A 15,555-nucleotide genomic window follows, 5' to 3' on the forward strand; every position below is an offset into this window, starting at 1 on the left:
AGAATCAGGCCCTTTGTTTCTGCATCAGAGCTATGTTTATGAATGAAATTTGCTTTTGTAATTCCTTACAACTTATTCTGATAATGACCTCTTCTGGAAAACAGTTGCTTTTATTGCATATATGACATAGAGCCCCATGTATTGGCTCTGTGGATGAGGGGAAAGAAGTGGATGTGTTAGTCCTTGACTTTAGCAAAGCTTTTGATACGGTCTCCCACAGTATTCTTGCCGCCAAGTTAAAGAAGTATGGGCTGGATGAATAGACAGTAAGGTGGATAGAAAGCTGGCTAGATCATCGGGCTCAGCGGGTAGTGATCAATGGCTCCATATCTAGCTGGCAGCCGGTTTCAAGCAGAGTGCCCCAAGGGTCGGTCCTGGGGACGGTTTTGTTTAATATCTTTATTAATGATCTGGAGGATGGTGTGGACTGCACTCTCAGCAAATTTGCAGATGACACTAAACTAGGAGGCGTGGTATATACACTAGAGGGTAGGGATCGGATACAGAAGAACCTAGACAAATTAGAGGATTGGGCCAAAACAAAAAAAACAAAAAACAAAAAACCTGATGAGGTTCAACAAGGACAGGTGCAGAGTCCTGCACTTAGGACGGAAGAATCCCATGCACTGCTACAGACTAGGAACTGAATGGCTAGGTAGCAGTTCTGCAGAAAAGGACCTAGGGGTCACAGTGGATGAGAAGCTGGATATGAGTCAACAGTGTGCTCTTGTTGCTAAGAAGGCTAACGGCATTTTGGGCTGTATAAGCAGGGGTATTGCCAGCAGATCGAGGAATGTGATCGTTCCCCTTTATTCGACATTGGTGAGGCCTCATCTGGAGTACTGTGTCCAGTTTTGCGCCCCACACTACAAGGAGGATGTGGAAAAATTGGAAAGAGTCCAGCGAAGGGCAACAAAAATGATTAGGGGGCTGGAGCACATGACTTATGAGGAGAGGCTGAGGGAACTGAGATTGTTTAGTCTCCAGAAGAGAAGAATGAGGGGGGGATTTGATAGCAGCCTTCAACTACCTGAAGGGGGTTCCAAAGAGGATGGAGCTCAGCTGTTCTCAGTGGTGGCAGATGACAGAACAAGGAGCAATAGTCTCAAGTTGCAGTGGGGGAGGTCCAGGTTGGATATTAGGAAACACTATTTCACTAGGAGAGTGGTGAAGCACTGGAATGCATTACCTAGGGAGGTGGTGGAGTCTCCTTCCTTGGAGGTTTTTAAGGCCCGGCTTGACAAAGCCCTGGCTGGGATGATTTAGTTGGGAATTGGTCCTGCTTTGAGCAGGGGGTTGGACTAGATGACCTCTTGAGGTCCCTTCCAACCCTGATATTCTATGATTCTATGTAAAGGGCAATTTTGCATAGTGTTGTGACTGTCTCCTCATTTAAGCGCAAAAATCTGGTTTCTGTCATTTGCTAGAGCAAGGATGTGAAAGTTTCAGAAAGTCTCTAGTGAAAATATGGCTTTAGGATCTTAGATGGAACTTCTGATCAATCTAATATCAAGAGGTTAATAGTGTTGCTGCCATTTTGTTACAAACAAAACCCATGTGAAAGATGGGAGACTGCCTATATATAGTAAATTTACTGCATCCTTATCTTCCAGTCCAATAGGCAGGATTATGAAGCATTTTTATTTCATTATGCCCTTTAAGAGGCTAAGAAAGTACTCTATTGTTTAGCAAACTTCTTCCCTTTTGTATCTAATGGAGTTTGAAACTAACATGACTCTTTGTTTACATCCTTGTTTGTGTATCAGACTAGGAGATGTCAGTGTAATTTTAAAAATAGAATATTGCACAAATTCCTCTGGGGAACCAGAAGAGATTTTGAGGTGTCCATCTGTATAGCTTATGAATTCTGGGTGATATTATGAAGTTATCCCTATGAAAATGGATTTCTTTTTATTCATCAGCAGGTGAACAGCCGGAAAATGGACATGATTCTGATCCAGACCTTATATTCTGAGTAGTCCCTGACCAGCCAGTCATCTAAGTCAGCTTTCTCAAATGAGGCCACCATGGCCACATGCGGTCACAACCTCCTGGACAGTGATGGGGGGGGGGAGAGGGAGGAGAAGAGTGGCAAAGTAGTGGCCCCCTCCCTGTTGCTCCTGGATGCACCACCTTGGTGTTGGTTGCTGGGGTTGCCAGCAGGGATTGGACCCTGCCCCCCTCCAGAGAAACCTGGGGCACAACGCTGGTGGAGCAGGCAGGCAGTGAGTTCCCCACCTTCCCTGGGACAGTGGGACTCAGGCTTTGTGCTTCAGCCCCAATGAGGATGTGAGTGGTGAGGAGATGCCTGATCTTCCAGTTAGTCAGAGTGCAGGTGACCTGGCAGCTACTGCACCATCCATATCTCCATCTCAAATGGATGTAACCATGCACATTCCTGAAGAAAAGTGTAGATCAGAGAAGAGTGTGGTGGAGGCGCAAAAAACAGCTGCTGCTGAGTTTAGTTCCTTAAGTCCAGATGATCCAGGATGGTGGTCCCACTTTAGCAGTAGCCTGAGGCACTTCCTTGTACTGCATGGGCCACAGCAAATGAAAAACTTCATGTTCCCCAAAGACAATGAAAATAGAAGTTTCCATCCAATATATTACTGGCATGAAATCCCCAATGGTGATGGAGAGGCCATGGCTTATGTACTCAAAAATCCAAAATGCTGCATACTGTTTTTGTTACAAGCTCGTCTAGTCTAATGTTCCAGCCACATTGGGTTCTACAGGAACAAAGGACTGGAAAAATATGGCTAGAAATCTGGCATGCCATGAGAAGGCAGCAAATCACCAGAAAGCATTCCATAGGTGGAAAGAGCTTGAGATGAGACTAAGGTTAAAGGCCACCATAGATGATCAGCATCAAGAAAAGATTGCATCAGAATATTTTTACTGGCAAAATGTTCTGAAAAGGTTCACTGCCATTGTGAGAATGCTTGCTACCCAAAACCTAGCACTGCATGGCACTTCAGATCAGCTGTCTGTGCCAAACAATGGAAACTTCCTTAAGATTGTGGAGCTGATGACTGAGTTTGATGCTGTACTCCAGGAGCATCTAAGAAGAGTCACCACCCAAGAAATGTACACACACCACTACCTTGGAAAAACAATTCAAAATGAGATCATACAGTTACTGGCAACAAAAGTCAAACACAAGATTGTGGCAACATCAACATGTAATATGAAGTCAGCAACATATTTACTCTGTTATTCTGGACTGCACACCTGACACCAGCCATATGGAACAAATGACTTTAATAGTGCATTTTGTAACAACAACAACAGAACCTCGTGAAAATGTCCCTGCAATGGTGACTGTCAGAGAGCATTTTCTAGAATTTATTAACATTGATGATACTACAGGAGCTCGTATGACAAATGTGCTTCTTAAAAAGCTGGAAGATACGGGAATTGCAATAGCTGACATGAGAGGTCAGGGCTACGATAATGGTGCCAACATGAGAGGAAAGAACAGAGGAGTGCAGACACGGATCCGAGAGTTAAACCCTCACGTTTTTTTTTGTCCCATGCAGTTCTTATTCATTGAACTTGGTGGTCAGTGATGCAGCATCAGCTTCCAGCGAGGCTGTTGAATTTTTTAATGTAATTCAAAGCATCTATGTATTTTTCTCTGCATCAACTCATCGATGGCAGAGGGAAATGGAATCACCAGAAACATACATAACTTCAAATTTCTGTGTGGCTTAGTGTTGTGGCATGACATATTGTTTGAAATAAATGTTGTAAGCAAGAGACTCAAAGGTGTTGACCTTGATATATCTGGAGCAATGGAACAACTGGACAAAGCAAAGTCATACCTACAGTCTTACCGGTCAGATGAGGGATTTTAAAATGTTCTGAAGAGTGCTCGGAAGTTGGCAATGGAACTTCACACTGAAGCTATTTTCCCACTCATTCAAGAATACAAGAGTCACTGAAGAAGACAACATTTTGATTACGAGGCACGGGATAATCCCATAAGAGACCCCAAACAATTCAAAGTTGAATTCTTTAACCAGGTGCTAGATTGTGCAATACATTCAGTTGAAGAACGTTTCATGCAGCTCAAGGAACACAGCAGTATATTTCGGATATTGTATGATATTCCAGAACTCCTCACGATACCTGTAGAAGACCTACACCAGCAATGCAGGGCACTAGAGACAGTGCTGACACATGTTGACATGCGCGATATTGATGCAAATGATTTAGGTGATGAACTGAAAGCCCTTTCAAGATACATTTCAGCAGGATGAACTCCAAAGGCTGTTCTGGAATATATGTGCACAAATAAGATGACCACCCTCTTTCCAAATGCTTTTGTTGCTCTGTGCATACTTCTAACACTTCCTGTAACAGTTGCCAGTAAAGAACGCAGCTTCTCCAACCTGAAGTTAGTAAAAACACATCTACGCTCCACAATGACACCGGAGAGGCTGGTCAGCCTTGCAACCATCTCAATACAGCATGACCTGGCCCAGACCGTGTATCTTCAGCAGGAAACAGTTCAAATCTTTGCAACTAAGAAGGCACCGAAAGCACCACTTTGATTATTCAAACAGATAAAAATACCAGTGTTTACTATGTAGATAAGAAAAGTTACATTTGCTGTTCAGGCGTTTGAAAGTTAAGTGTTACTTAAAATTCCATCCAGGACATACCACACGATCCATTGTCTACAGCCAACCTTCAAGATACAACTGCATTTGCTCCAATCCCTCAGACAGAGACAAAACACCTACAAGATCTCTATCAAGCATTCTTAAAAACTACAATACCCACCTGCTGAAGTGAAAAAACAGATTGACAGAGCCAGAAGAGTACCCAGAAGTCACCCACTACAGGACAGGTCCAACAAAGAAAATAAAGAACGCCCCTAGCCGTCACTTTCAGCCCCCAACTAAAACCTCTCCAGCGTATTATCAAAGATCTACAACCTATCCTGAAAGATGATCCCTCACTCTCACAGATCTTAGGAGACAGACCAGTCTTCGCTTACAGACAGCCCCCCCCCAACCTGAAGCAAATACTCACCAGCAACCACAGACCACACAACAAAAACACTAACCCAGGAACCTATCCTTGCAACAAAGCTCGATGCCAACTCTGTCCATATCTATTCAAGTGACACCATCATAAGACCTAATCACATCAGCCACGCCATCAGGGGCTCGTTCACCTGCACATCTACCAATGTGATATATGCCATCATGTGCCAGCAATGCCCCCCTGCCATGTACATTGGCCAAACCAGACAGTCTCTATGCAAAAGAATAAATGGACACAAATCTGACATCAGGAATCATAAGATTCAAAAACTAGGAGGAGAACACTTCAACCTCTCTGGTCACTCAGTAACAGTTTTTTTTCCTCTTGCTGATAATAGCTCATTTTAATAAATTAGCCTCTGAGACTTGGTATGGCAACTTCCACCTTTTCATGTTCTCTGTATGTATATCTTCTTCTTATATGTTCCATTCTATGCATGTGATGAAGTGGGCTGTAGACCACGAAAACTTATGCTCAAATAAACATGTTAGTCTCTAAGGGTGTCACAAGTACTCCTGAGGATATAGGCTAACACAGTTGCTACTGTGAAACCTTAACATTTTTGAACAAGGCATTTTAAGTTGTTAGTTCTCCTTTATTGGGGTAGGTAGCAGAGCAGTACCATGAGAGGAGTAGAACAGGAAGAAGGCAGAATTGAGACCTTTCAAAGTTTTGGCCCAAGCGAGAGGGTATGGGGGCGTCATTTGAGCTCCCCGCCTCAGGTGCCAAAATGTTGTGGGCTAGCCCTGCCACTCTCCCAAGGGCTATCCCAGATGACTTCTCAGAGAGAACATGTAGACAATGGAGACTGCTTGACCAATTTGGACTGCCTGATCCCCATGTCAAAAGATCTTTCCAGCAAGCTGGAAGAAACTATAAAAGAGGGAAAGTGACATCATCACTTGGCCGCTCCCCCTGCCCAACTCAACACATGGCAGACAAAGACTTTGAACAAGGGAAAGGTGGTCCAGGCTAGGAAAGGGTTTCATCCTGTATATTCAGGTTCTGTAATCTGTTTGTACTATCTGTCAGGGCTAGACACTGCTTGATTCAAATCCTGTTTAGTTTACAGAACTCAAGTCTACGAATTTATTTTTATTTCTTAGGCAACCAACTTTGATTTTCACACTTGCTACTTCTAATCACCGAAAATCAATCTTTCTGTAGCTAATAAATCTGTTTTATATTTTACCTAAAACAATGTGTTTTGTTTGAAGTGCTTGGGAAATCTCAGCTCAGTTTACAAAGGCTAGTGTGTGTCCTCTCCACATTGAGGGAGAGGCGGACTGGGAAATGAACTTTTACTGACTAGGCTTCTGACCAGTGCAAGACGGTACAGTTCTGGGGTGCGAGGCTGAGGAACTGTGTGTGTGGGGGAATTAGCTGGAACCTCTCTCTTGTTGGTTCACGAGTGGCTGAGAAAGCATTCATGTAACTCAGTTGTGTGTGTCCCTGCCTATGGATGTCTGTGCAAGTGCAATACCTGCAAGAGGTTTGTGGCTTGATACAGTTTAAGGAGGCAGTGTGGTTCTCCACCTCCCTGGAGAGGGACGAATCCCCATGAACCCTCTCTACACACAGAATCACAGAATGAGAAGGATACCAGAGTCCAGGCTGCACCCCGGGGATCCCATCATAGGCAATGAATGAGAAGACTGCTAATAAGGAAGGACTTTGATACCCCATCAGGAGGAAACACACAGAGACCTGGCTGGAGGGACAAGTCACAAAGAAGGAGCCCCTGCAGTTGCAGGGAGAGAGAGAGAGCAGCAGCAGCAGCAGAAGGGGGCCCTGGAACTGGAAAGAGTTAGTCCCTGAGCAGCCGGGAAGAGGCACCACCTGTGGTGAGTGGACCCTATGACAGATCTCATTGCTTCGTCAGTCTTCTTGTGGAAGAATGAGCAGCCCTCAAATGGCAGGTCCTCAATAACTGTTTGAAATTCTTCAGATATGCCTGCCAAGGCCAGCCAGGAGGAGCGGAGCATTGCAACTGGTGTTGCCATCGCCTTCATGTCCAAAGCTGCCTGCAACGCAGTTCTAGCCACCACATGACCCTTCACCAGCTAGACTGGAAGTCAGCCCTGCAATCGTGTGGCAGCCTGTCAAACAGCTGTAAGATACAGACAGCTGATGAGGTTGCATTTTGCCAAGACCACCTGGTAGTTCAAGATCCTCATCTGGAAGCTCCAAGTGGAGTAGGATTTCTGGCTACCACGTTTTAAGTGCTTCACTGTCTCATCTTTAGAGGTCAATTTCCGGCCGCTCTAACGGGATTGCTCATTGGCCACTGGTACTGGATGCAAATAGAACTCTGTTCGTATCCAGTAGCCAGGACCTGGTACCATCTAACTGTCCATTTATATGTCAGTTCCAGTGATGCTGGTGTCTGCCATAAGGCTTTCATGTGCTCCAATAGCCCCTTGTAAATCAAGATCACTATGAGTCCCAGTACCAAGTACAGGATATTGAGGAGTTTGTGTGGCATATCCCACACCACCTGCATAGATCTCTCTAAGGCCACTGATACCAATGTCCCATGAGGTCTTGGAAAATCTTCTAGTCCTCAAGAGTGGCAGCTGACTGTTCTGAAACAAGGGCATCATCTAGAAGAGCTCGTGGCCAGTACTATCTGACCCTTGCGCTGGATCTGCTGCACTGGAGCCGCCTACTCCTGGTCCCAGGGATGCTGCAGGGACAGGTCCAGTCTTTGGCACAGGGGTGATTGTTTGCCTCATAAAAGTGTGGTGGAGAGGCTGGTCCTGAATGGTCCTGCAGTCCCCAGGAGGCCCACATGCCAGGATCATATAGCACCAGGCCCCACGGTGTTTGGTTCCAGTGATCCCAGTACCGGGCTGGGTTGGTTCTGCCCTCCGCCACAGGTACATGCCTCTTATCCTCCAGATGAGACTGATACTGCTGGGTACCAGGACCTGACCAGGGATGGCTAATGGCTTTCCTTTGAGTCAGAAACAATCCTCTGGGAAGGATGGTGCTCAACCTATGGGTCTAGGGGGAACCTGACCAGACAGTGGAAGCATCAGGGTGAATGCAGCTCCAGTAGCTGCACAGGTGTCAGCCATGTCAGCATGGCCCAAAGCACTTGATCACCGACAGCTTGGGTTAGCAGTAACTGCGCTGGAGCTGGTGCTGGGGGCAATAGAATGACCAGCACTGCAGTCAGGCTTCTACCCGGTACCGGGCTAACTTTTTTTCTGACTACCTCAATAATGAGAAGGCTAAAACAGCCACGACAGCATCAGGTAGGACCTCTATTATGGCTAGGTCCACTCAGCTGGTACAGGCTCTCGTGCTTAGGGAACTATTCCTATGTTTTGAGGCACCCTTCATGTCCAGCTGCATGGTAGTCTTATGCAACCTTGAAGTCTGATCCAGGGAGGGTGGTGATCTTCACCTCTTCTCCTTAGGACATTTTTGCGCTCCGAGTCTGATCCATTTCTCTGCTTCCCAGATGAGGAAGCCAGAGGACTGAATGAACATTTTGCTAGTTTTGATGATGAAGCCAGGGAAGATTTCAACAGCCATCAGTCTCCTGAGGATCCAGGTGCCTATAGTTCAGGGTCAGAGATTGGCCTTATTACTGCTTCATGAGGAAAGCAGTAAGACACAGAGTCGGCAGTTCTTAAAGCCCAGGGATTTACCATGGTTAGCCATAGCAGCTGGTAGTGCCAGCAACCACAGGGGGAGAACCCTTTCCCTCCACAGCGTCCTGTAGACCTAACTAAACTGAGACAAAGTGGATATAAATCCTGAAAAGAGTCACTTTGGGGATGAAGAGCAGCTGGCTCTAACCGAATCCAGTTAAAGCAGCAGTGATTGTTGATAGGAAGGGGAATCCTTGAATTAATAAAACTATGTTGAGTGCATTTGCCCCCACCCCCAGTTATCAAGGTAGCATGTAATCTCAGGTTCCTGGTGAATACTTCACTACTCAAACACAGAAATAGCTGTAGTGGTTGGAAAGGCCTTGGGCGAACTACATGCTCGAATACAGACTTAACTACTGTGTCATAGTTTGGGGCAACTGCACCTGTATTTCCCCTCTGTGGTCCAGCAAAGGCATCAACTCTAGGTTCCCAGCTCCTGAGCAATAATTTCTATTGGGTCGAGACCTGCATCTCTCTTCCTCTTGACCAGGGTTTTTCCAGGCTGCACAGTTCCCAGCAAGCCAGACTACCTAGACAGGCCTGCGTCCACACTTTGCTTTCTACTCAGAGGCTATGGTTATAAGTTACCACACTGACCTTTCTAAGCAAGCACATCTATTCTTAAGGTGAAAGCATTACAGAAGAAACATATTAAAAACAATACAAGAACCTATGTGCATTCTAATTAGTTTTTCAGAGATCACCCTCCCTCCAAACTCCAGGAGGGGCTCCAATCAGAGTCAATCTTTCAAACCTCACCAAAGGGTTTTTTCTATGGCTTCAAGTTCATAATAGCCTCAGCTCAGAACAAGCACCCCAATTGTGCAGACCAGCCTGTTTCTTTATACAGATTGGGCCTCTGATCTCCAACCTTTGGGAGCAGGTAATCAGCAGACAATGGTTCTCTCCTCAGGGCATAGCTTCAAAAGGCTGGGTTTCTGCATAACCAGTGGAGGGCATTTGCATTCATCTCCCCCAAGCTACTTCCCAGGAATTCCACTTGACAGGTATTGTCCCAAAAGATCATGATTGTTTGCCGCATTGTTCAATATAGTCCTATGACCGTGCAGGCCCACAATAATACATAATCTTTCCCTTTAATACAATGGACTCCAAAATATTTAAACTTAATTCAATACGGTTTTCCACTGAAACTGCCAAATCTGTCACATACTGCTATCTAACACCTTTGCCACTGCAAAACAATGTCTCCTTAAGTTATTTCAGGATGCTCTCTCATGAACTAATGCGAAAGACTAGATGCAACCTACAGATGGTTTAACATGCAGTAGCCACATGCTACTGGTGTGGGTGTCTATGGGGGACTTGACTGACAAGAGCACATTCTCACTAATGATCATGCTGTACATTTGCTGCTGGCCCAATTTAAGATCTTGGTCCCTTATTTTTATTGCTTTAAATGTGTGAGGACTTAACTACTTCAAAGATTGCCTTCTCTGCTCTCTACCTCAGCAGCCATGATAAATAATCTAGATTTCACTTTTCATAACATTGGGTAACTCATTTAAACTCTCCATGCCTCAATTTCTCAACCTGTAAAACGCAGATATTAATGTTTACCCACTTTTAAGAAGTGGTTGGAGATCTAATGATGAGAAATGCTAAATATTATTTAAACAAAGCGAGAGGAGTTTGGTTCCTATATGCTTCTCAACTTAATTGGCATCTATGGTTCTAACATCATTAGTGCTTCACAAGTGCTAGCAATAGCAGCAACTTAACATCCAAGGACTGTATTATTTCCATGCAGTTAAATTACCAAAATAAAAAATCCCAGCATGTAATTTCTTAGTGACTAGCAAATTAACATAAAGATCTATCATTAATAGCATCAATATTTAGTATATAAAAAGGGATGTTATGAGGCTTAACTAACATTTGTACAGTGCTTTGAAACCTTTCGAAAAAGGGCACTTATTGTAACAAAAATATTCTAAAGATACATCAGCCTACTGTAACTTATATCAATTTCACTAGGAATGCATGCAGAGTTCCATTAAGACATTAAGGCCAAAAAACTTAAAAAAAAGTTGTTTTTTCCTAACTAAACTATGTAAACAAGATACTGACCCTGTTCTCCATCGATTTCTTCACTAAGTTAAAGCTCTTCCACCGGGAGTCAAACTCATGCTTGTGAGACCCTTGGAATTGTAAGAGATCACCAATGATCTGGAAACAAACAGTTTTACATTATGTAAAACAAGTCAACCCGTTCAAATTAAAATAAAACATATAAAAATTACTATTATACCTTTATGATTAGAAACAAGGACTTGGTATCATCTTCTGAGTTGTCGAGTATATAGTCTACCATTAGAATGGAAACAAAAAGTGTGTTATCTGATATGAAGCTCAGGTCAAAGAGTTAACTACACTCAGTGAAATATTTTATCTACTTGTGAAGCTCAAAACTTTGTGGCATTTATGTTGTCATACAATTCATGACAACAGATTTTGCCTCTTTGCTTTGCTCTACAATATTGATATTAGATTTAAAAGCCCAATAAACTGACAACATTTAAAGCAAATCTTTGCGTATGAACTAAATACAGGAATGAGAGAGAGAGAGAAAAATGTACTTACGCAGCAGTTTCCTTATGACCCTAGCCATGGTTTCTCTGTGGTTCTCTCTTGATAAATCTACACAAGATAATAAGAACATTCATTATATATAAAGTATATTCGCTAAGTTACACAGTGTTATAAAATGCAGAGAGGCTTAATTGAAAAAAATAATTAATGGAAACTCAGACTGACATGCAAAAGCTCAAAAACAGATTAGAGTTTCTTTACATACCTCAAATCATGAGGTATGGGACTCTATAAGGGTGATATAAAAAGACTTTGGAAAAATTATTATATTTTTATATACACACACATACAACTTTAATAGAAACAGTCTTTAGCATCTCTCTGCCAAAGTCATGGGGTACCCCACTCAGTTTTCCACATCACGCTGAAATCCTATGTTGCAGTCACCATCTGTCAGACCAAATACTGGACAGGACATCTTTCAAGTTCATCAACCTTGCTCACTAAATGAGTACAAAAATGGTTCTTCAAGCAAAGGGGCAAAAATGGTTTACAGTCCCATGCAGTTTGGGACATGCTTCTGTTCTGCCACTCAGGGTACATCTACACTGCAATAAAAAACCTGCAGCATCGAGTCTCAGAGCCCAGGTCAGTTGACTCAGGCTCGTGGGGCTCAGGCTGCTGAGCTAAAAAGAGTGACGATGTTTGGATTTGGGCTGGAGCCTAGGTTCTGAGATCCAACCCCCTCGCGGGGTGTCGGAGCCCAAACATCTATACTGCAATTTTTATACTGCAACCTGAGTAATGGCTGTGCTACGGGTCTTTTATTGCAGTGTAGACATACACTTAGGCAGAGTTAGTAGTGGACAAGTGCTTTGCCTAAGATGAGGGAGAGCAAAAATAGGAGTTTGGTTCTGTGCAACGTCAGAGTGGTGCAGAGTGCCCATCATATCACAAGCTCTGAAGAGTACACTGACTGAGGTGGGAAAGAAGAGCAGAATGCTCAAGGGGTGGGACTTTATCCTTCAAGCAATTAAGAAGGGGAGAGATTGGAATTTCTATTCTCTTTGGTTGCTTGGAGGGGAGGGGAGGGAAAAGTAGCACTTTGCCAATCCAGGCAATGGGAATAGTAGAAGGAAGAAAGAGAAAGAACTTCCCATCCCTTCAAGCACTGAGGACAGTGGTTGGAGATAAAGTTTAATTCAAAGAGAGGAGCTCCACCTCTGACAAGAATATTTCAAATGCCACGTTAATCCTTTTAGAAGTGCTGCAAGAGGGAGACCTGGGCTCAAATCCCTGTTATACAAGAAGCCTGTAGTGTGACATTGTGCAACTCAGTTTCTCTGCGCCTCAGTTCCTTATCTGTAAAATGCAGATATCAGTACTTCCTATACACATTCCCCTTTACCTTTGTAAGCTCTCCTCAGCCAGGTTAACCTCCATCTCTGGGTTCTGAGAAGCAGACTGTCCTGCTCGCAGTATGCTCTCTCAGTCTGTGTGTCTCTCCTTGTCAGGTCTTGCTGACTCCCTAGGCAGCATCTGGCAACTCATTCACCCTCAACCCTTTTCTGTGGTCCTCTAATGATTTGTTATCTTCCTTTTGATGCTAGGCTTAGACTTGTGAAGAGTAAGCCATTCTTAGCCTGGCTGTAGTCAGGTAGAACATACTCCCCAATAAACAGTTTCACCATTGTTTCTTCAAGGCTTCTTATCCGAGTTACCTCTCCTGCTTGGCTCCTTTAACAACTTCTTTTGATCTAACTCCATAGCATAACCCATCATAAATACACACACGTAGGCATGCACCATATTGAAAAAATAATACAGATATTTCCCAGTTGGTCCCAAGGACCCCGCAAGTGCTTAAGACAGTTAAATACAAGACTTGGCACAAGACTTGGTGTGACTTGAAGCTGAGAAGCACCCAAATTATGAGACATGAAAAGAAAGAGGTTATGAACTACTGGGCTACATGATAGACACCTATATACTAGCTGCTCTTCTCCCTCACAGCTATGCAATCTCAGAGCTCAGGGTACACATGGCAGAGACTCAGGTCTCACATGCCAATTATTTACTATAAAAACACAATTAAATGCAACTTTGTTTGTAAGTAGCGTATTCAGTCTGAATATCTGCCCCGTTTAGTAAACTTCTGGAATGTTTTTTATGTTTTACTAATATGATCACTAAGGCTTCCGATTTCCCCTTCTGGGAGTCACGGCTTTTTCATCGTGGCCTAAGCGTTGCCAGGCTTTTCTGAAGTTTTCCTTCCATTCTCTATACCAACTGTTGTAATTGCTACTGGTCCAACTGATCTCAAACTCCACCCCAACTACATACAGATAGACAGGTTCTCTGAAATATACAGGACTGATCACCACCCTAAATAACCAGGACCACAGTGCACTTAGGCACTCAAACAGGACATACTTTGCAGGTGGAGCAACCATAAAAAAGTGTTAGCCAAAGTATAAGTTATACGTATTGCACACCATATCAATATGTATTACACATTATATTAACATTATATAAATGTTAGCACAAAGTCATGCTAAATTGCATTCTGCTCACTCAGACTGAGGTATATAGCCCACAATATCCTGCACAGCACAATTCTGCACTTCGCATAGACGGATGCAGAACTTGTCAAAACCCAGACACATGAATGCTCTGCCCTGGTACAAACTTGGGAGGTGCCTTCACAGGCAACTGGTTTTGGAATGTGTCCAAAAACAGAATAAGGAAAAATGATACTGGAAAAATAAGGTACACATTTATTTGGTAAATTTTAGTCCTGGATGATGTACAGAGTGTTTTTAGCTCATAAACAGTAACAATATTAATACAGGCAGTTTTGGGAGCGTATTTCGGAGCACAGCTTCTGTGTAAGGTGAACTAAATGCTGTGACTGCTTCCCAGAAGGACTGGTAATATATTACCGTATATACTTGTTCATAAGCCGAATTTATTTAGTAAAAAAGGGAAGCACCAGAGAAGGGGGTTGGCTTATGAACGGGTATAGAGAGGGAGAGGTGGGACACAGCCCCTCCCCCCAACAGAGGGAGCAAGGAGAGGCAGCACAGCCAGCAGAGTCAGAAGGGAAGAGGTGGGGCCAGAGTCTCTCCGCTTCTGGCCACACTGCTCTCCCCTCAGCCTCCAAAGCAGCTGCAGCTCTGGGGCTGGCAGGCTGCAGCTATGCCACTCGGCCCCGTCCCCCAGAGCAGGCTGTGGCCACGCTGCCTGGCCTGCTGGAGCACACTGCGGCCATGCTGCCCAGCCCAACGCATTGGAACATGCTGTGGCCGCACCGCCCGGTCTGGCCCACCGGAGCAGGCTGTGACCGCGCTTCCCAGCATGCCAGAGCAGCTCTAGCCAGGCCAGAGACATCCTCCCCTGGCCCTCCCCCCGATAAGGTGGGAAGGAATGGGATGGGATGGGGAGAGTGGGGGGGGGGGGTCCCAGGCTAAGGGTGGGTTCGTGGGGGGTGGTCACGGGTTATTCCCCTGACCCCCAGCTTCTCCCCGCAAAAAAATTTCCCCACCAGTTGCTGTCCCAGCCCGTCAGGGTAAGCAGCTGGCGCACCAGAACACTTTGTTTACTTAGGTTTACCTCCATGTCCGCAGACGCTAAACCATCTTGGCCTGCCAGTGGCTTATCCTGATGGCCCGGGAGCCAAAGTTTGCTGACCCCTGAATTATAGGGTCGGCTTATGAACGTCATAAAAAATGACACTTATAAAAATGACACTTATAAACGAACCGGCTTATGATCAAGTATATACGGTAACTTTTTCTTTTCTATATTGTACTGCTTTGCCTTTAGACTATAAGTTTGGCAAAGCTTGGTTAGTTGGTCTCAAACATTTTTAATAATGAACCACAAATGTAATCAAATCAATTGGCTATGCATTTAACAATAAGAGTATGAAATTAATTATCTCGTGACTTGATTTAACAGAGTTAGGATTGACCTACCATAGTTAACGCCAGTGTAAAGTTTTGTCTCTTCCAAAGACACCAAACTTGGAACCCTGCATAAAGACAAAATACACTGTATTACAAGGTAAGGAAATCTGTCTAACAAAATGAGTTTTATTGACAATTAATTTCTACTTACAAAGTAAGGCTGATGCTAGTGGATGACCGAGAAGGCTTAATTTAGTAATTTTATTTGTTATTTATTTTTAACATTCTGAAAGCTAGGAATCCATACTGGTCAGGTGGTTTGCCTTTTTTGAGAGAGTGAAAGCCAAGGCAAAGCCACCTTGAGTAGAAAATCT

General features: G+C 44.1%; 1 protein-coding gene across 2 annotated transcripts in view; it reads right to left on the reverse strand.

The window, feature by feature from the left end:
• The window catches only part of PSME4 (proteasome activator subunit 4), a 214,173-nt gene that overhangs the window by 92,382 nt on the left and 106,236 nt on the right, over window positions 1-15,555 (reverse strand). For both annotated transcript variants that reach the window (XM_034764386.1, XM_034764385.1), the window contains 4 exons: window positions 15,251-15,306; window positions 11,325-11,381; window positions 10,993-11,048; window positions 10,812-10,910 (listed from right to left, as the gene is read on the reverse strand). In XM_034764386.1, coding sequence (XP_034620277.1) covers window positions 10,812-10,910; window positions 10,993-11,048; window positions 11,325-11,381; window positions 15,251-15,306 — 268 coding nt within the window. The remainder of the gene's footprint in view (window positions 1-10,811; window positions 10,911-10,992; window positions 11,049-11,324; window positions 11,382-15,250; window positions 15,307-15,555) is intronic.

The sequence above is a fragment of the Trachemys scripta genome, chromosome 3, assembly GCF_013100865.1.
Source record: "Trachemys scripta elegans isolate TJP31775 chromosome 3, CAS_Tse_1.0, whole genome shotgun sequence".
Lineage (NCBI taxonomy): Eukaryota > Metazoa > Chordata > Testudines > Emydidae > Trachemys > Trachemys scripta.